The sequence below is a fragment of the Salvelinus sp. IW2-2015 genome, linkage group LG25 (assembly GCF_002910315.2).
Source record: "Salvelinus sp. IW2-2015 linkage group LG25, ASM291031v2, whole genome shotgun sequence".
In the NCBI taxonomy this organism is placed as follows: Eukaryota; Metazoa; Chordata; class Actinopteri; order Salmoniformes; family Salmonidae; genus Salvelinus; species Salvelinus sp. IW2-2015.
Window position 1 is genome coordinate 19013653 of NC_036865.1, and position 20419 is coordinate 19034071.

A 20419-nucleotide genomic window follows, 5' to 3' on the forward strand; every position below is an offset into this window, starting at 1 on the left:
TTTGACTATTGTCTACATTGTAGAATAGTAGTGAATACATCAGAACTATGAAATAACATATACATAATTATGTAGTAACCAAAAAAGTGTAAAACAAATCTAAATATATCTTATATTTGAGATTCTTCAAAGTAGCCACCCTTTGCCTTTATGACAGCTTTGCACACTCTTGGCGTTCTCTCAACCAGCTTCATGATGTAGTTACCAGGAATGCATTTCAATTAACAGGTGTGCCTTGTTAAAAGATAATTTGTGGAATTTCTTTCCTTCTTAATGCGTTTGAGCTAATCAGTTGTGACGATGTCTCGCTGGTTTTGCTATGCATTGTCAAGACCGAATGGAAGACTCTGGTAAGACGAAGGGAGGAGGGGCGTGTCTCTTTGTTATCAACAGCTGGTGTGTGATCTCTAATGTTTATAAGGAAGTTTAAAGTTTTTGCTTACCTGATTTAGAATACGTCATAATAAGCTGCAGACCATACTATTTACCATGAGAATTTTCATCTATATTTTTCATAGCTGTCTGTTTAACACTACAAACTGATGCTGGCACTAAGACCACACTCAAAGAGCTTTATAGGACCATAAGCAAACAAGAAAATGTACATTCAGAGGTCGCATTTCTCATGGCCGGTGATTTTAATGCAGGGAAACTGAAATCCATTTTACTACATTTTTACAAGTATGTCACCTGGTGAACTAAACAAAACCTACAGGGGACAATGACACAACATCCCCAAAATGTCCAAAAAACGTCCTCTGGGACCAATCAGTAACTAGACAAAACTTCTAGGGGACCATGACACAACGTCTTTAGGCAACCATTTTGTGATGTGCCAGGGACGTTGTAACGACTCATTATTGCTTGCAGGGTATCGCCTGTAGCACATGTTTATAGCTATGAAATTATTTGAAAGGCTGGTCATGGTTAGTGTTTATTGGCTTATTTCACTGTAGAGCCTCTAGCCCTGCTCACTATACCATATCCAACCTCACAGTTCCACCACCCACATATGCGATGACATCACCTGGTTTCAATGATGTTTCTAGAGACAATATCTCTCTCATCATCACTCAATACCTAGGTTTACCTCCACTGTATTCACATCCTACCATACCTTTGTCTGTACATTATTCCTTTAAGCTATTTTATCGCCCCCAGAAACTTCCTTTTACTCTCTGCTCTAGAAGTTCTAGACGACCAATTCTCATAGCTTTTAGCCGTACCCTTATCCTACTCCTCCTCTGTTCCTCTGGTGATGTAGTGAATCCAGGCCCTGCAGTACCTAGCTCCACTCCTATTCCCCAGGCGCTCTCTTTTGATGACTTCTGTAACCGTAATAGCCTTGGCTTCATGCATGTTAACATTAGAAGCCTCCTCCCTAAGTTTGTTTTGTTCACTGCTTTAGCACACTCTGCCAACCCGGATGTTTTAGCCGTGTCTGAATCCTGGCTTAGAAAGACCACCAAAAATTCTGACATTTTCATCCCCAACTACAAGATTTTCAGACAAGATAGAACGGCCAAGGGGGCGGTGTTGCAATCTATTGCAAAGATTGCCTGCAGAGTTCTGTTTTACTATCCAGGTCTGTTCCCAAACAATTTGAACTTCTACTTTTAAAAATCCACCTCTCTAAAAACAAGTCTCTCACCGTTGCCGCCTGCTATAGACCACCCTCTGCCCCCAGCTGTGCTCTGGACACTATATGTGAACTGATTGCCCCCCATCTATCTTCAGAGCTCGTGCTGCTAGGCGACCTAAATTTAACATGCTTAACACCCCAGCCACCCTACAATCTAAGCTGATGCCCTCAATCTCACACAAATTATCAATGAACCTACCAGGTACCACCCAATTCCGTAAACACGGGTACCTCATAGATATCATCCTAACAAACTTGCCCTCCAAATACACCTCTGCTGTTTTCAACCAAGATCTCAGCGATCACTGCCTCATTGCCTGCATCCGTAATGGGTCAGCGGTCAAACGACCTCCACTCATCACTGTCAAACGCTCCCTGAAAACACTTCAGCGAGCAGGCCTTTCTAACTTGACCTGGCCGAGGTATCCTGGAAGGATATTGATCTCATCCCGTCAGTAGAGGATGCCTGGACATTTAAAAAATGCCTTCCTCACCATCTTGAATAAGCATGCCCATTCAAGAAATTTAGAACCAGGAACAGATATAGCCTTGGTTCTCTCCTGACTGACTGCCCTTAACCAACAGAAAACATCCTATGGCGTTCTGCATTAGCATCGAACAGCCCCCGTGATATGCAACTTTTCAGGGAAGCTAAGAACCAGTATACACAGGCAGTTAGAAAAGCAAGGCTAGCTTTTTCAAGCAAAATTTGCTTCCTGCAACACAAATTCAAAAAAGTTCTGGGACACTGTAAAGTCCATGGAGAATAAGAACACCTCCTCCCAGCTTCCACTGCTCTGAAGATAGGAAACACTGTCATCACCGACAAATCCACTATAATTGAGAATTTCAATAAGCATTTTTCTACGGCTGGCCATGCTTTCCACCTGGCTACCCCTACCCGGACAACAGCACTGCCCTCCCTCTGCTACTCGCCCAAGCCTTCCCATTTCTCTTTCTCCAAATACAGTCAGCTGATGTTCTAAAAGAGCTGCAAAATCTGGACCCTTACAAATCAGCCGGGCTAGATAATCTGGACCCTTTCTTTCTAAAACTATCTGCTGAATGTGCCACCCCTATTACTAGCCTTTTCAACCTCTCTTTCGTGTCGTCTGAGATTCCCAAAGATTGGAAAGCAGCTGCGGTTATCCCCTCTTCAAAGGGGGACACTCTTGACCCTAACAGCTACAGACCTATATCTATCCTACCCTGCCTTTCTAAGGTCTTCGAAAGCCAAGTCAACAAACAGATTACCGACCATTTCGAATCCCACCATACCTTCTCCGCTATGCAATCTGGTTTCAGAGCTGGTCATGGGTGCACCTCAGCCACGCTCAAGGTCATAAACGATATCTTAACCGCCATCGATAGGAAACAATACTGTGCAGCCGTTCATTGACCTGGCCAAGGCTTTTGACTCTGTCAATCACCAATCCTCATCGGCAGACTCGACAGCCTTGGTTTCTCTAATGATTGCCTCGCCTGGTTCACCAACACTTCTCTGATCGATTTCGTGTTCAAATCGGAGGGTCTGTTGTCCGGGCCTCTGGCAGTCTCCATGGGGGTGCCACAGGGTTCAATTCTTGGACCGACTCTCTTCTCTGTATACATCAATGATGTCGCTCTTGCTGCTGGATTCTCTGATCCACCTCTACGCAGACGACACTATTCTGTATACTTCTGGCCCTTCTTTTGACACTGTGTTAACAACCCTCCAGGCGAGCTTCAATGCCATACAACTCTCCTTCCTTGGCCTCCAATTGCTCTTAAATACAAGTAAAACTAAATGCATGCTCTTCAACCGATCGCTGCGCACCTGCCCGCCTGTCCAACATCATACTCTGGACGGCTCTGACTTAGAATATGTGGACAACTCAAATACCTAGGTGTCTGGTTAGACTGTAAAACTCTCCTTCCAACTCACATCAAACATCTCTAATCCAAAGTTAATCTAGAATTGGCTTCCTATTCCGCAACAAAGCATCCTTCACTCATGCTGCCAAACATACCCTTGTAAAACTGACCATCCTACCAATCTCGACTTCGGTGATGTCATTTACAAAATAGCCTCCAAAACCCTACTCAATAATTGGATGCAGTCTATCACAGTGCCATCCGTTTTGTCACCAAAGCCCATAACTACCACCACTAGCGACTGTACACTCTCGTTGGCTGGCCTCGCTTCATACTCGTCGCCAACCCACTGGTTCCAGGTCACTACAAGACCCTGCTAGGTAAGTCCCCCTTATCTCAGCTCGCTGGCACCACAGCAACACCTACCTGTAGCACGCGCTCCAGCAGGTTTATCTCTCTGGTCACCCCCAAACCAATTCTTCCTTTGGCCGCTCTCTTCCATTCTCTGCTGCCAAGGATCTGGAACGAACTACAAAAATCTCGAAACTGGAAACACTTATCTCCCTCACTACTTTAAGCACCAGCTGTCAGAGCAGCTCATAGATTACTGCACCTGTACATAGCCCATCTATAATTAGCCAAACACTCCTCTTTACCTACTGTATTTATTATTTATTTTGCTCCTTTGCACCCCATTATTTCTGTCTCTACTTTGCGCTTTCTTCCACTGCAAACCAACCATTCCAGTGTTTTTAGTTTTTATTTTCTTGCGTGTTGTATTTACTTCGCCACCATGCCTTTTTATATTATTCATTATTGTTTGCATTATTTGTTTGCCTTCACCTCCCTTATCTCACCTCACTTGCTCACATTGTATATAGACTTATTTTTTTTCACTGTATCATTGACTATATGTTTGTTTTACTCCATGTGTAACTATGTGTTGTTGTATGTGTCGAACTGCTTTGCTTTATCTTGGCCAGGTCGCAATTGTAAATGAGAACGTGTTCTCAATTTGCCTACCTGGTTAAATAAAGGTTAAATAAAATAAATAAATAAATGGTTCACATCAACACCATCATCCCAGACACCCTGGACCCCCTCCAATTCGTATACCGTCCCAACAGATCCACAGATGATGCAATCACTATTGCACTCCACATTGCCATCGCCCACCTGGACAAAAGGAATACCTATGTAACATGCTGACCAGACCGGACACGTCGCGTGCGCGAGCGTCGCAAAATAAATGTAGAAATCCATGTTATTCAATTATTGCTCCCACACTGCTCGCGCGCGCCAACGAGCGTCTGCGACGCCAAGGGCTGAAATAGAACTCATTCCTATTTCTGACGCAGATCGCGCTGCAAGTCCTGCCTCTCCCTTCTCCTCATTGGTTTATAGAAGTAGGTACCCACGTGCCATCTCCTCATTGGTTTATAGAAGCAGGTACCCACGTGCCATCTCCTCATTGGTTATACCCACGTGGGTGATTGAAAGACAAACTGTTTTGCTGGTAGTCGTGGTAATACAATGAAAGTTTAGATGCGATCCCCATATAATTTAAACGATGAAAAAGCCTGGAAGGAGGAGAGATGACTAGAAATGATTCGGTTGGCCGTTTTATGTGTGGATTAATTGTCGGAGTAGAGATCCTTGTGCATTTCAGGTAAAATAACAACTCAATGTTTATATCCCAGGACAAATTAGCGAGCAACAGCAAGCTAGCTAAATAGTACAAATTAACGTTAGCTAGCAAGTGCAAGCTAACTAGCTAAATTACCATACATGTTTAATGCTTTTCGACCTGTCCKCAAATTAATGTCATTGGTTCAGAGTTTGTTTTGATATTTTAACCTGCGTGTCGTGATCGCGTTTGGTGTGGGGGGGCAAAATAAATTTATGCACGATAGCGCACGATGGCGCACGCGCGCAGCCGGTTTGGGCAAGGTGTAAGAATGGTGTTGAGCTCTCCCCGTAGATTTTGCGGTGACGTGGTGTCCCCATGAGTGACAGAACACTGAGCAAATCACTGAGCAACTAGAGAACATTACCAACTCTTACACTCTGTTTTTTCTGCTGGTTGCCCCACCACCACAGAAAGCACTGAGCTAGGCTGGAACACCTGCATTTTGAAGCTGCTTAACTCAAGAAAGCAAAAACGAGACCATATTTGTATGCGACTTTATTAACTCAAAAGATTTTTTTTTGTTTTTTTTGTTTACATTGTTTGCAAACTGATATGTGACATGTATTAATTCCAAAATAACATGCAAAACAGGCAACAACAAAAAAAAACGGTGGGGCTCAAACAGGTGAGGTCACCCTGAATGAAGGGTTGCTACTGATAACAATAAATCATTTTTACAATATTTAAAGTGGGAACTCTTGCTGTGGCAAGTCTTATTCATTAGGCCTACTCTGCACTATTCAATAAATCGTCTTGCCTCATGTGGTATATATAGGGCTACCTGTCCTATCACCTCCATTGGCTGCCTGTGAGATATTGTGCGCCTTGACAATGAGAGATGTGGGTGGCCAAACTATTGAGCAACAGTAAATTTAGCAGATTGCGTTTTTAATGCACGGAATTGCGCAGGTTGGTCGATGCACGTGCGTGGTCGTGGACAATGATAGACTGTAGCCTATTTTTACCTGCCAAGCGCGCGCTGGGTCAAAAATGATAAAGCGCCATCCAATGAGCGTTGGTCAATCTCACAGATTATTTTTCAACTAGGCCTTCTACAGACAGTGAACTGCTTTACATATTCGGACATGGCTGAATCAGGAGAAAGCGAAGATGAGATCCAATTTCTACGTACGGTAAGTAGGCTAATGCTACGGAGTATTTAACTCTGGTGGCGGCATTTGCGGCAGAATTGGAAGAAGGTTGGGTTATGCAGGGCATCGATACGGTAGCCAGAAATTGAAACATTTACAGGTGTATAATAATCACTGGTACATTCGGCCACAATTGTCAGGTGTAACGTTACATGCTTTTTTACTTGTTAACTTTTTCCCACGGTCACTCACTTGTTTGAAAACTTCTTAAACAAATAAGAAAAGCCAAACCTTTGTTTTCATGATAGAGTTTAGAGTAGAAACTGTTAATTTTTTGTCTATTTGAAAGTTACTAGGCTGTATTGAATGGCCATTACTTGTCTTTAAAACTAACTGTGTGTTGGCTACCATGACATGTTTTGTTTGCTAATGAAACAAGAGTTACAGAATTGTTACTCTCTCTATTGCTCTCTTCTCATTTGAGCGAATAACAACAACCATTTATTTCTTTTTTTTGTCACTGACAAATTAATTGCTAACCTTTACTCCAAATTCAAACTCATTAACCTATTTTTGTAGAAATATATTAGTTTATTTATTTTTTCTGTGCAACTACTTGGGCTACAGTAAATTGAGCTTAAGCATTTGTTCTATTTATAACTGTATTTTCAACCACAGAGAATGATGGAGGCCTATCATTCTCTGTGGTTGTGAGTCCTCTCAGGGCTTGGTATCTCAGCTCTCTGATAAAGAAATGTCACTAGTGGAGTGCTGGTTGATGCTGTGTGGGACAGTCACATGCTTCGGTTGACTGGTGAGGGCCGTGGTGACAGGTACTGGTTCAGGCATTATGGTCTCTCAGACCATACTAAAGGTTTCTGAAACTAAGTAACTTTATGCAGTTCATTTTCAGTGTTTCCCCTATGATTTTTTTCAGCAGTGGTGGCAAAGTTGAGAGAACATTTGCCAAGGGGCTGAAAGAACATGTGCAGTTTAAAGCTAATTTCCTGCAATTCTACACATTTTGTCATGGCTTACGCGGTGTTCTTTCAGTGCCTTCAAAGTATTCCAACCCCTTGACTTTTTACACATTTTGTTGTGTTACAGCCTGAATTTAAAATAGATTAAATTGAGATTTTTTGTCACTGGCCTACACAATACCCCATAATGTCAAAGTTGAATTAGGTTTTTATAAATTTGTACAAATTCATTAAAAATGAAAAGCTGAAATGTCTTGAGTCAATAAGTATTCACCCCTTTGTTATGGCAAGCCTAAATAAGTTCATCATTAAAATGTGCTTAACAAGTCACATAATAAGTTGCTTGGATTCACTCCCTGTGCAGTAATAGTGTTTAACATGATTTTTTAATTACTCCCTCATCTCTGTACCCCACATATACAATTATCTGTAACGTCTTCCAGTCGAGCAGTGAATTTCAAACAAAGATTCAACCACAAAGACCAGGGAGGTTTTCCAATGCCTCGCAAAGAAGGGCACCTATTGGTAGATGGGTACAAATAAAAAAGGCAGACATTGAATATACCTTTGAGCAGGGTGAAGTTATTAATTACAATTTGAATGGACTATCAATACACCCAGTCACCACAAAGAGACAGGCGTCCTTCCTAACATAGTTGCCGGAGAGGAAGGAAACTGCTCAGGGATTTCACCATGAGGCCAATGGTGACTTTAAAATGACTGTGATAGAAGAAAACTGAGGATGGATCAACAACATTGTAGTTACACCACAATATTAACCTAATTGACAGAGTGAAAAGAAGGAAGCCTGTACAGAATAAAAATATTCCAAAACATGCATCCTGTTTGCAACAAGGCACTAAAGTTATAATGCAAAAAATGTGGGAAGGCACTTTTTGCCCTGAATACAAAGTTATATGTTTGGGGCAAATCCAATACAACAGATTACTGAGTACCACTCTCCATAATTTCAAGCATAGTGTTAGCTGCGTATGCTTGTAATTGTTGGGGAGTTTTTCAGGATAAAAAATAAATGGAATGGAGGAGCTAAGCAACAGCAAAATCCTAGAGGAAAACCTGGTTCAGTCTTCTTTCCACCAGACACTGGGAAATGAATTCACCTTTCAGCAGGACAGTAACCTGAAACACAAGGCCAAATCTACATTGGAGTTGCTTACCAAGAAGACAGTGAATGTTCCTGAGTGTCTGAGTTACAGTTTTGACTTAAATCGACTTGAAAATCTGTGGCAAGACAGGAAAATGGTTGTCTAGCAATGATCAACAACCAATTTGACAGAGCTTGAAGAATTTAGAAAATAATAAATGGGCAAATGTTGCGCAATCCAGGTGTGGGAAAGCTCTAAGAGACTTACCCAGAAAAACTCACAGATGTAATCGCTGCCAAAGGTGCTTCAACAAATTATTGACTCAGGGGTGGGAATACTGTATTTCTGGTTTTAGTCATTTAAGTTTACACTGAACACATTTGACCAACTATTATATTTTTTTACAGTGTTTTTTGGAGTGGTGGCAATAATTTAGAAGTGGTGGCCCGCTGCTGTTAAATTAATATGGGGAAAACTGATTTGGCTGTGGCCCTTATCTCTGTTCGTAAAGAACTTGTGATGGGCCATGTTAGCCTCTCTGCCCTGACCTGACTGACTCTGCAATGCATGATTGAGGTCAGGATCCAATTCAGACCCTTTGAAAGCTTATGGGATATTGACCTTTTTTTATTTATGGCCTGAGTGGAAATGGCATTCTTGACCTCAGCCAGCTCTGAGCCCTATTCCTTATTCAGTTAGGTCCCTAAGTGGTTCTACTGTGCAGCGGGACTGATAAAGTCCAGAGGTTGCTGATAGTAGGGTGGAATGGAGTGTGAGGCAGGGGTCAGACAACAGTGACACCTCAGTGGTGGCATCATGCCCTGGGCACTGAGAGGTGTTCCAGTCTGGCTGCTAGTCCCTCCTCTCTCCACAGTCTCTCAGCTCTCCTTATATGGCTGTGACCTGATTCCCTTGGAGTGCACTTTAAAAAGGAGTTAACCACTCACTGTTATACAATGTTGAAGTACTGTCTAAGTTCATTTTACAGCATGAAATTATTTCTGTCAGTTTCATTGAATGTTTTTCAGGTGAAAACAACTAGCTCACAATATTTATTAACAGCAATGTGGTATACTATGTGCCCCTGCCTCTGTCAGAATGATGAGGTGGTGCTGCAGTGCATCTTCACATCCCAACAGGAGCATCTGAAACTGTGCCTGGCTGCAGAGGGCTTTGGCTGCAGACTCTGCTGTCTGGAGTCCACCTCCAACTGCAAGGTATAGCTTCATCCCACAGCATGGTCTTTGGAATCAGAGAATGCCAGATCAGAGGATTGATAAGAGTCTGATTAATCAGGAGTATGTGCACTGTGTTCCCCAGAATGTTCCTCCAGACCTGTCGGTGTGTTCCTTTGTGCTGGCCCAGTGTCTGTCTGTCAGAGCTCTGCAGGAGATGCTGGCTAACAGGGAGGACCAAGCAGCAGGGGTGAGCTAACAGCTTGGGTATCATTCTAGCCTAACTATAATGGATTTCTGTGAAGTCATGGTTCATGGTTGTGTTCTAATAAGAGCTGTAGTTATGTTGTGTTGTGCAGGCTGGTCAGGGAGGTGGTCATCGCACCCTCCTCTACGGTCATGCTGTACTGCTCATACACTCCTACAGCAGGATGGTGAGCTTTCTCAACCAATCACAGTATCTGTCTGGAGAACTAAGACTTCATTTTGGTTGTGTAAATCCCATGAGGAAACCTGTGTGTTTGATTATGCCGTTTATTCCAGTCATAAGGGGTTGTTCAAGGTTTAAATGGACCTTTCTACGTTTTCTTCTTCTTCAGTATCTTTGCTGTTTGTCCACATCCCAGTCTTCGACAGATAAGCTAGCGTTTGATGTTGGTCTGCAGGATGATAAAACAGGTATTTCACATCATTTTAAAGATGTGTTCCAGTGCTTGGTGGAACATCAGAAAGTGCCTGTTTTGATGATGTTTAGATATCAATTCAGTAGGCCTATGAGTAGTATGCCCTTTGTTCTGGCAATCAACCACATTCCATACAAATTACCTGTGTGTCCAGGTGAGGCATGCTGGTGGACCATTCACCCTGCATCCAAGCAGAGGTCAGAGGGGGAGAAGGTCCGTGTCGGGGACGACCTCATCCTGGTCAGTGTGTCATCTGAGAGATACCTGGTGAGTGACCAGAGAAGTGCATGTAGAGATATAATGAGATGGCAGACAAGGCAGGTACCCTTCAAAGAGGAGATAAATAGCTAACGTGCTAATGTTTGAATAAACTTCAATAGTGTCTGAAATAGACCCCAGAAAAATAGCAGCCACTTTATGGATGGTTTATTTAGAAACGGTTTCCATTATGTGAAATCCTTGTAAATCCTGATCTCTCTTGATTCTCCATAACTGTCATGATCTTGTTAAGGCTCTTGTCTTGGTTGTTTCCCTGCAGCATTTGTCCTATGGGAGTGTGATAGACAATACGAGTGAGAGTGGCAGCCTCATTGTGGACGCAGCCTTCCAGCAGACCCTCTGGAGGGTCGCCCCCATCTGTTCTGGGAGTGGAGTTGCTCAAGGCAGGTTGCCTCTTTCTGTCAATACAGAGAACACAACCTAAATGCACATTACAACCCTGCCATTTTGGGAGTGTACTGTATATTGGATATTATTACGTGTTATTTCTTGATTGTAATCCTTGACTTTCCTTTGTGTGCTAATCGTAGGGTATCTGAAGGGAGGGGACACGTTGAGGCTGCTGCATGGACACACAGACGAATGTCTGACTGTCCCATCTACAGACCAGGGGGAGGAGCTACGCAAGTAAGTCCCAGAGTCACACCCATACACACGACCAAGCATTTTGATTATTTAAATGCTCCCAATCATTCACTCATGCAAGCCTGTGCTCTCTCATCGCTCATTCTCTTGCTCTCTCTCATGTCCTTAGGGTGGTGCACTACGAGGGTGGAGCAGTGTCCAGTCATGCCCGCTCTCTCTGGAGGCTCGAGATCCTGCGTGTTGCGTAAGTCTCTCACATCTTTTTTCCATACCCTTCATACACTGATTTTCCAAATCCACCCCATAAGATGCAGGCATGTGTATCTGTGGTCGTTAAAGATACGCTCACTTGTATTTGGTCAGGTAGAGTGGTAACGGTAAGATGAGGCAAAAATAATCATAGGATTTGAGTAAGGACAGCATTCCTCCCTCTCCTTAACGCTGCTGCCATAGCTCCATGCACTTACTGCATACTGACTGAGCTCTAACTGACTGAGCATAACAACTATTTCCAACAGCTGGAGTAGTAGCCACACACGCTGGGGTCAGCCATTCCGGCTCCGCCATGTCACCACAGGGAGGTACCTGAGTCTGACCGAGGAGAGAGGCCTTCACCTGGTGGACAGGGAGAGGGCTGACGTGAAGTCCACATCCTTCTGCTTCCGACCCTCCAAGGTCTGAGGTCAAATGCCAAATTCATAGTTTTTTTGCCTACCCCAAATACATAGACCAAATCTGATAACCAGCGGTGTCAATTGTTGATGGTGATCAGAATTACATTTCCACATCACTCTTTAGGAGAAGCTAGAATGTGGCCCAAAGAAGGACATTGATGGTATGGGTGCCTCAGAGATCAAGTATGGAGACTCCATGTGCTACGTCCAGCATGTGGACTCTGGTCTGTGGCTCACCTATCAAGCAATTGATGCCAAGTGTGCCCGCTTGGGAGCAGTGCAGCGCAAGGTAATATAATGTATTTTTCCAGTACTCATTTCTGCTGAACTTCATCACACTGTAGGCTTACTCAGTATTTGAGTCATTGCTTGGACATATGCGTAGCTTTTAGTTGTTTACTTTTTTTCTGTTAAATGTGTACTGTATTGTGTTTTATTGTCACATTGTCCTATGACCTTTTCTCCAGGCCATTATGCACAGTGAGGGTCACATGGATGACGGTCTGAGCCTGTCCCGTTCTCAGTGGGAGGAGTCCCACACGGCCAGACTCATCCGCAGCACCGTCCTCCTCTTCACAGGCTTCATCAGGTAGGCCATCACACAGCCCTCTAGGAACCTGGCTAACTGGGTTCCCCAAGTGAGGGATTTAGCTGAGGTAACAGTGTGATTGGTTGAGAGTGCAGAGTGTAAATGATGGAGCCATTGTGTAGTTTGTGGACACTTGGGCTCGTACTAGCAAGGCCTGGACAAAAAATCTTGGAAAATCTTGGAAATGTTCTATCTTCTCTCAATCCCCTCTCTTGTTTTTAGGAGACTTGATGGTCTCAGTCAGCGAACGAACACCCCCTCCTTAAACCTGCCACTAGAGACAGTGGCCCTAAGTTTGCAGGATCTGATTGGCTACCTCCAGCCACCTGGGGAGGGGCTAGGACACGAGGCTAGGCAGAACAGTGTGCGAGCTCTGAAGAACAGACAGAATCTATTTCAAGAGGAGGTAATAGTGATTTCATTAGCCTTGGGGCCCTTGAATCTATTGTCCCCAGAAGTGGCATGACAAAATACGTTTTCTGCATCTGTATGGTTCAAGGATGTTTTTGTTCGGAAATGTGCTATTTTATCTCTTGATATCTCTTTCTCTTTCAGGGGGTCATCGGTTTAGTTCTTGACTGTATTGACCGTTTACACCTATACAGCAGTGCCTCTCATTTTGCTGCAGCTGCTGGGAAGGAGGCAGGAGATGACTGGGAGAACATCCTCAACTCCTTCTATGAACTACTGGGTGAGAATGACCCACTCAGCATTAAATACTCTGTGTATAAGAACTTCATGCACTACCACCCCACATTCGACTGACTATAAAAATGATGCATGGGAAATCTGTATAGATCTACAAGTAAAAAGTCATACTTAGTTTCATCTTTGTTTTCTATTCCCCTCCAGCTGCTCTTATCAGGGGAAATCGCAGGAACTGTGCCCAGTTCTCAGGCTCCCTGGACTGGCTGGTGAGCAGGCTGGAGGGACTGGAGGCCTCCACTGGTAAGTGCATCATTTTGGAGTTCTACTTTTACCCATGACCTCTTAGGACAAGAATGGTCCCTTTCAGAAAAACTCCATGATTTCACATGTGGAAAATCACATGATTTCACGTGAAAACATGTGTTTTTGGAACACTTCACATGTGATCACGTGAAATACATGTGGTTTTTCCGTAAAGGGGTGACACACATTAGATTTTACATGTAGATGCTGCGACTAAGTTGTGTCTGTTGTGTAGGTGTCCTGGAGGTTTTACACTGTGTCCTTGTGGAGAGTCCTGAGACTCTCAACTTTATAAGGGAAGGACACATTAAATCCATCATCTCTCTACTGGATAAGCATGGGCGGAACCATAAGGTACGTACACTCTCAGTACCTTTTCTCTGTTAAATAATTGTGTTTTATTGAAATATTAACCTGATTTCTTGACATATTAACCTGTGTATGGTTTTATCCCAGGTCCTGGATGTGCTGTGTTCTCTCTGTGTGTGTCATGGTATGGCAGTGCGTTCCAACCAGCATCTGATCTGTGATAACCTGCTACCAGAGCGAGACCTGCTTCTCCAGACTCGCCTCGTCAACCAGGTCACCAGGTACACAACCATTATTCACCCTCTGACTCACACTGACATTTCCATTCGTTAATACATACAGTTGAAGTCAGAAGTTTACATACACCTAGCCAAATACATTTAAACTCAGTTTTTCACAATTCCTGACATTTAATCCGAGTAAAAATTCCATGTCTTAGGTCAGATAGGATCACCACTTTATTTTAAGAATGCGAAATCTCAGAAAAATAGTAGAGAGAATGATTTATCTCAGCTTTTATTTCTTTCATCACATTCCCAGTGGGTCAGAAGTTTACATACACTCAATTAGTATTGGGTACCATTGCCTTTAAATTGTTTAACTTGAGTCAAATGTTTTGGGTAGCCTTCCCACAATAAGAATTTTGGCCCATTCCTCCTGACAGAGCTGGTGTAAATGAGTCAGGTTTGTAGGCCTCCATGCTCGCACACGCTTTTTCAGTTCTGCCCACAAATGTTCTATAGGATTAAGGTCAGGGCTTTGTAATGGCCACTCCAATACCTTGACTTTGTTATCCTTAAGCCATTTTGCCACAACTTTGGAAGTATGCTTGGGGTCATTGTCCATTTGGAAGACCCTTTGTGACCAAGCTTTAACTTTCCGACTGATGTCTTGAGATGTTGCTTCAATATATCCACATCATTTTCCTGCCTCATGATGCCATCTATTTTGTAAAGTGCATCAGTCCCTCCTGCAACAAAGCACCCCCACAACATGATGCTGCCACCTCCGTGCTTCACGGTTGGGATGGTGTTCTTCGGCTTGCAAGCATCCCCCTTTTTCCTCCAAACATAACGCTGGTCATTATGGCTAAACAGTTCTATTTTTGTTTCATCAGACCAGAGGACATTTCTCCAAAAGGTACGATCTTTGTCCTCATGTGCAGTTGCAAACCGTAGTCTGGCTTTTTTATGGCGGTTTTGGAGCAGTGGCTTCTTCCTTGCTGAGCGGCCTTTCAGGTTATGTCGATATAGGACTCGTTTTACTGTGGATATAGATACTTTTGTACCTGTTTCCTCCAGCATCTTCACGATGTCCTTTGCTGTTGTTCTGGGATTGATTTGCACTTTTCGCACTAAAGTACGTTCATCTCTAGGAGACGGAACGCTTCTCCTTCATGAGCGGTATGACGGCTGCGTGGTCCCATGGTGTTTATACTTGCGTACTTTGTTTGTACAGATGAACGTGGTACCTTCAGTTGTTTGGAAATTTTTCCCAAGGATGAACCAGACTTGTGGAGGTCTACAATTTTTCTTCTGAGGTATTGGTGGATTTTTTTTGATTTTCCCATGATGTCAAGCAAAGAGGCACTGAGTTTCAAGGTAGGCCTTGAAATACATCCACAGGTACACCTCCAATTGACTCAAATTATGTAAATTTGCCTATCAGAAGCTTCTAAAGCCATGACAATTATCTGGAATTTTCCAAGCTGTTTAAAGGCACAGTCAACTTAGTGCGTGTAAACTTCTGACCCACTTGAATTGTGATACTGTGAATTATAAGTGAAATAATCTGTCTGTAAACAATTGTTGGAAAAATTACTTGTGTCATGCACAAAGTAGATGTCCTAACCGACTTGCCTAAACTATAGTTTGTTAACAAGATATTTTTGGAGTGGTTGAAAAATGAGTTTTAATGACTCCAACCTAAGTGTATGTAAACTTCTGACTTCAACTGTACATTTTATTCCCAAGTATTGCCATTGTTATTTAAAGAAAAACAGCTTCTGTGAAAGTGTCACCAAAACATCTTAGTTCGTTACATGTAAATTGTGACTAGTAATTTGACAGGATCTCAGCTGTCAATGATTTATGGAGTTAGTGAAACCAAATCATGACATTCTGTTGATTAACCATTTATAATTCAGAAATTATAAGGGATGTTTTTGTGGTAGTAAACTACTTTATATTTTAAAATATATATATATATTTTTTTTTATTCCTTCTCACCACCCCTCTGTTTCTGTCAATTCACCATTACTTAGGAAACCACCTGGTGAAGATTTTCCCTTTCCCTTGATATTCTCGTTTTCCATTTCAACACTTGACTGCTCTTTATCTGCTGAGCTCTCAAAGGCAGATTCACGAGCAACGTCTCTGTCACTCCCACAGCTCTTTATATTTTCACCGCTCCCCTGCTTCTTCTCTCTGCTCTTAATGCTCCCACAGCACTTGTCAATCTTCCTCTCCTTAAATGTTGTCCTGCTTTGCTTGGTCCACCTATCTCCTCTCCTTCATTTTCATTACTTTTTCTCCATCCCTGCAAGGCTCAGATGCTCCCCCCATCTCTCTCACCATCACTTATTTCTCTAGAGGTCCCAGCCTCTTCTTCTCTCATCTCCTCTGCCATTTTCTCCATTTCCAACCTCCTTTTTTCTTCTTGTACCCTTTGATCGAGGGAACTCTACATCTCTTTCTGGAGATCATCCCTCTTCCTGCCCAACTCCCTCTTTATCTTCTTCTCTCTTTTTAGTTTCTCTCTCTCCATTTCTGCCCTCTGTCTCCCTGATCTCGGCAATAGTCTCCATTTCCATCATTCTCCTTTCTTCTCTCTGTCTCTTTTCCTCTACCTTCCTCTCTCGTTCTGTCACACTTTCCTCCTGTCCCACCAACTCCTTTCTCAGCTCGTCCACCATCTACAACCGTCAGGGAGCACTCACTCTCGTAGTGCTATTGCTTATATGTTTTCTAGTCTCTATAAAATTAGAATTACATTGTGATATTGCACTGGGTCATGTTGCCATAGACACTTTTATTCTACAGTTACTTTGTCAACAATCTCATGACGTCAGTCTGACATAATGTTTGATAACCATGACTATAGTTCTGTGCAGCGGTGTACACGTCATACAAATATTTAAGGGATAATCAACAATGGTCTATGCGTTCTCTGGAACATAATGAATGACGTGGAGTGGAGCCAACCTTCCACGGAGTTGTATTATTTTCCAGAGAACGCATAGAGCCCAGAGTTGATTAGCCCTTTTATACCATAGCTATAATTGAACACATTTGCCACTAGCAATGTGTTCAATTGCAGGTAGAAATGTGTTCAACATCCACTGAAGTAGCTAACAAGTTTCTAGATAGTGACAGTTGTTGCCTTGGTTACCAAACAAACAGACCTGCTAGTTTAGCTAACCATCAATCAAATGGCAATAATGTTTTCAGTTTTACTTTTGCTTTCAAAAGCAGCATAGAACATGTATGAACTATAGCCATTGAATTGTGCCGTGCAAATATACTGTGCGTTATAGGGAAATAATGCACGCTCCAAAATGCCTTCAAGCCAATGAGAAACGAGTATTCAACAATGCCATGTTATAAAATGATGATATTATATGGTACACATATCAGAGATGTCGTTAAAGTAATGATGACCATACCAATAAAACCAATGCCAGTGACCACATACTTACATCCTTCACCATCAAATATACAGAGAAGATGAGCATTTGATTGAAATTAGTTATCATATTTTTATGATCATTTCAATATGATAATATGAAACCACGTGGCTAAGGCAATAGAAAATGCCATCAGGAAGAGAGCAGAACTGCTGTTTTCCCGTGATTAGAAGAATTGTTGTACATTGAGTGCTTGTCAGAATGCATATTTCCCTCCCTATGGCACTCGTAACTTGAATGCACCTCGAGAGGAATATTTCTCTCATAGAACACACAACAAGCTGACTAGGTAAATAGATAAACTATTCTACAATGGGGTTGTCAGATTTCTTTTATTCATTACTCGTTTTGTTTGCAGAGGAAAGGTACATGTGGACTGTTGTACCCACTTCAAAGCGCCTCAGCAGAAATATTAGTTAATGTTCTATATTTTTTTGCCATGGTGTCAATGATTTTGCAATGGCGCAGCGCCACAGCTAAATGACTGCAGCGGAAACACTGATTTTAGTATTATTTCATACCAGTGTTTGATAGTTAAATACTTTTTCAGTACCAAGTTAAATACTTTTTCAGTACCAACATGGAGCGTCTCGCTAAATATTTAGGAATGAGTGCTTACTCTATTACTCTTTGTTGCTCTGTACTGGATATTGCTAGGCTATGATAATCAGGATACATAGCTATCTTTATGGTTTCTGCTCTCTGTTAAAAGAACTGACAGAATGCCGTTTCAACTGATGTTCTCCTGAATTAGAATCTTCATTCTCTTGTGATGGCATGGTTCTTTCTAACATCATCAACTGTAATGTCATAATCAGTTGATATTGAGGTAGTGATTAAAACAGCTTTATGGCCAACAGTATCACATTTAAAATGTAAGAAATAACTATTTGTATTTCATCATCAATAAGACCTGGCTCAGTATACAGGAATAAGAAGTACTAGCCTACCACATTCCACTACACATCAACATTAAATCATTCTGATTAAAAAATCTATCTAGTTTCATCTTGACATGTTTTTATTTAAGCCCTCCACATCTGATTGCTTTTCGTCTTTAAAGTTTTCAATTGTTTTAATGTTTATTGAATAGGGCGCTAACAGTATCCCCATTACCCCTTTATTCATCCCTCCTGAACAAAAAAACAAACAATTCCCTCTAGCAAAACAAACAAACAAAATAAGAAACAAACAAACGAATTATACTAATATCTGTTAGACCAGTCACTATAAGACAAACAAGTGCTCCAGTGTCATAAGTCTTTTGTCCAGTTGCTGAAAGTAATGAGGAACTTCAACAAGCATTTCTCAATGGCTGGCCATGAATTCCACCTGGCTACTCCAACCTCGGCCAAAAGCAACCTCCGCCACTTTTCTGCTCTTTTGCACACCAGTATCTCTACTTGCACATGATCATCTGATGATTTATCACTCCAGTGTTAATCTGCTAAATTGTAATTATTCGCTCCTATGGCCTATTTATTGCCTACCTCCTCATGCATTTTGCACTCAATGTATATACACTCATTTTTCCCCCTACTGTGTTAATGACTTGTTTATTGTTTACTCCATGTGTAACTCTGTGTTGTTGTCTGTTCACACTGCTATGCTTTATCTTGGCCAGGTCGCAGTTGTAAATGAGAACTTGTTCTCAACTAGCCTACCTGGTTAAATAAAGGTGAAATAAAAATAAATAAATAAATAAAATCTCCCCTCTCCTCTTTACCAAAGCATGAGGCCCAACATCTTCCTGGCCCTGGGTGATGACTCGGCCCAGTACAGGAGGTGGTACTATGAGATGACTGTAGACCAGGTGGAGCCCTTCCTCACGGCTGAGCCCACTCACCTGCGTGTGGGCTGGGCCAACACTGAGGGTTACAACCCCTATCTCACGGGTGGAGAGGCCTGGGGGGGCAACGGGGTAGGAGATGACCTAAGCTCCTATGGCTTTGACGGGCTGTACCTCTGGTCAGGTGAGGGAACACTACGAGAAGGGAAGATTAATGAATGTTCGCTGGTGTTATTATGTGCTGGATAGGAGCAGTTTCATTGAAAAAGTCTTCACAATCATGAAGCAAATGCATCTGTCATTTCTGCCATGAACTTTTTGTGATTAGTTTATTATGTTTTATTACATACTCAGGTTACAGGGGAAAGCATTTCATACAGAATCTACGTCTGCCAACTATGAATGTAAAGTCTGGCACTCTATCTGTCCTGTACATCAGGCTGTGTTGGCCGGAGAGTGAGCTCTCCCTATCACCACCTTCTGAGGGAGGACGATGTGGTCAGCTGCTGCATTGACCTCGTTGCCCCCTGCATCTCCTTCCGGGTCAACGGGCAGCCGGTCCAGGGCATGCTGGAAAACTTCAACACTGACGGACTGCTCTTCCCAGTGGTCAGCTTCTCTGCTGGTGTCAAGTGAGAGTATTACCTATGTGTTGTTGGCATACTTTCCGTTCTTTCAATGCATCTACCTATATTTCTGGAGTGCTTTTCTGAAAACACAATTTCCCATTTCTCTATGAATGTGATCTGATTCTGTTTCAATGTCCAGGTAATAAATGTGTGGCTCTGTCTGCTCAAATCTATCTGTCTGTCTGGACTGTGTGAGCACAGGGTGCGTTTTCTGCTGGGTGGGAGACATGGAGAGTTCCGTTTCCTGCCCCCTCCAGGCTTCGCCCCGTGTTCCGAGGCTCTGCTCCCCAGGGTGAAGCTGAGGGTGGAGCCGTGTCAGGACTTCACCCAGGAGCAATACCTTCTGGGCCCCACTGTACCCCTCACCCCAGCAACCTTTACCCCTAGTCCAGTAGACATCAGCCAGGTACCAAATCCAGTAGTACTTTGACCTCTGTACTGTCTTTGCACATTTGTCCATGGCCTTTAAAGCATGTCGGTGCATACAACCTACTTTAGCTAAGTGAAAACAGACCTATCTTTCTTCCATCTTTTATCATATACCCCAACCCATGTGGTTCCTTAGGTGGTGTTGCCTGTTCAACTGGAGCATATTCGTGAGAGACTAGCAGAAAACACCCATGAGCTGTGGGTCATGGACAAGATTGACCTTGGATGGACCCATGGAGCTGTGAGTGATGCAACTACTGAATGGGTTATGGCCTTGTA

General features: G+C 42.7%; 1 protein-coding gene across 1 annotated transcript in view; it reads left to right on the forward strand.

Moving 5' to 3' along the window:
- The first annotated feature begins 6241 nt into the window (after positions 1 to 6241).
- The window catches only part of LOC111951725 (ryanodine receptor 2-like), an 82689-nt gene continuing 68511 nt past the window's right edge, over positions 6242 to 20419 (forward strand). Inside the window, 21 exon segments of the mRNA XM_070434974.1 lie at positions 6242 to 6319; positions 9461 to 9580; positions 9684 to 9788; positions 9898 to 9972; positions 10138 to 10216; positions 10376 to 10488; positions 10760 to 10891; positions 11012 to 11127; positions 11255 to 11329; positions 11604 to 11760; positions 11884 to 12048; positions 12227 to 12348; positions 12571 to 12754; positions 12904 to 13039; positions 13201 to 13296; positions 13535 to 13653; positions 13756 to 13889; positions 19025 to 19266; positions 19522 to 19714; positions 19913 to 20117; positions 20277 to 20381. Coding sequence (XP_070291075.1) covers positions 6272 to 6319; positions 9461 to 9580; positions 9684 to 9788; positions 9898 to 9972; positions 10138 to 10216; positions 10376 to 10488; positions 10760 to 10891; positions 11012 to 11127; positions 11255 to 11329; positions 11604 to 11760; positions 11884 to 12048; positions 12227 to 12348; positions 12571 to 12754; positions 12904 to 13039; positions 13201 to 13296; positions 13535 to 13653; positions 13756 to 13889; positions 19025 to 19266; positions 19522 to 19714; positions 19913 to 20117; positions 20277 to 20381 — 2721 coding nt within the window. The 5' untranslated portion in view covers positions 6242 to 6271.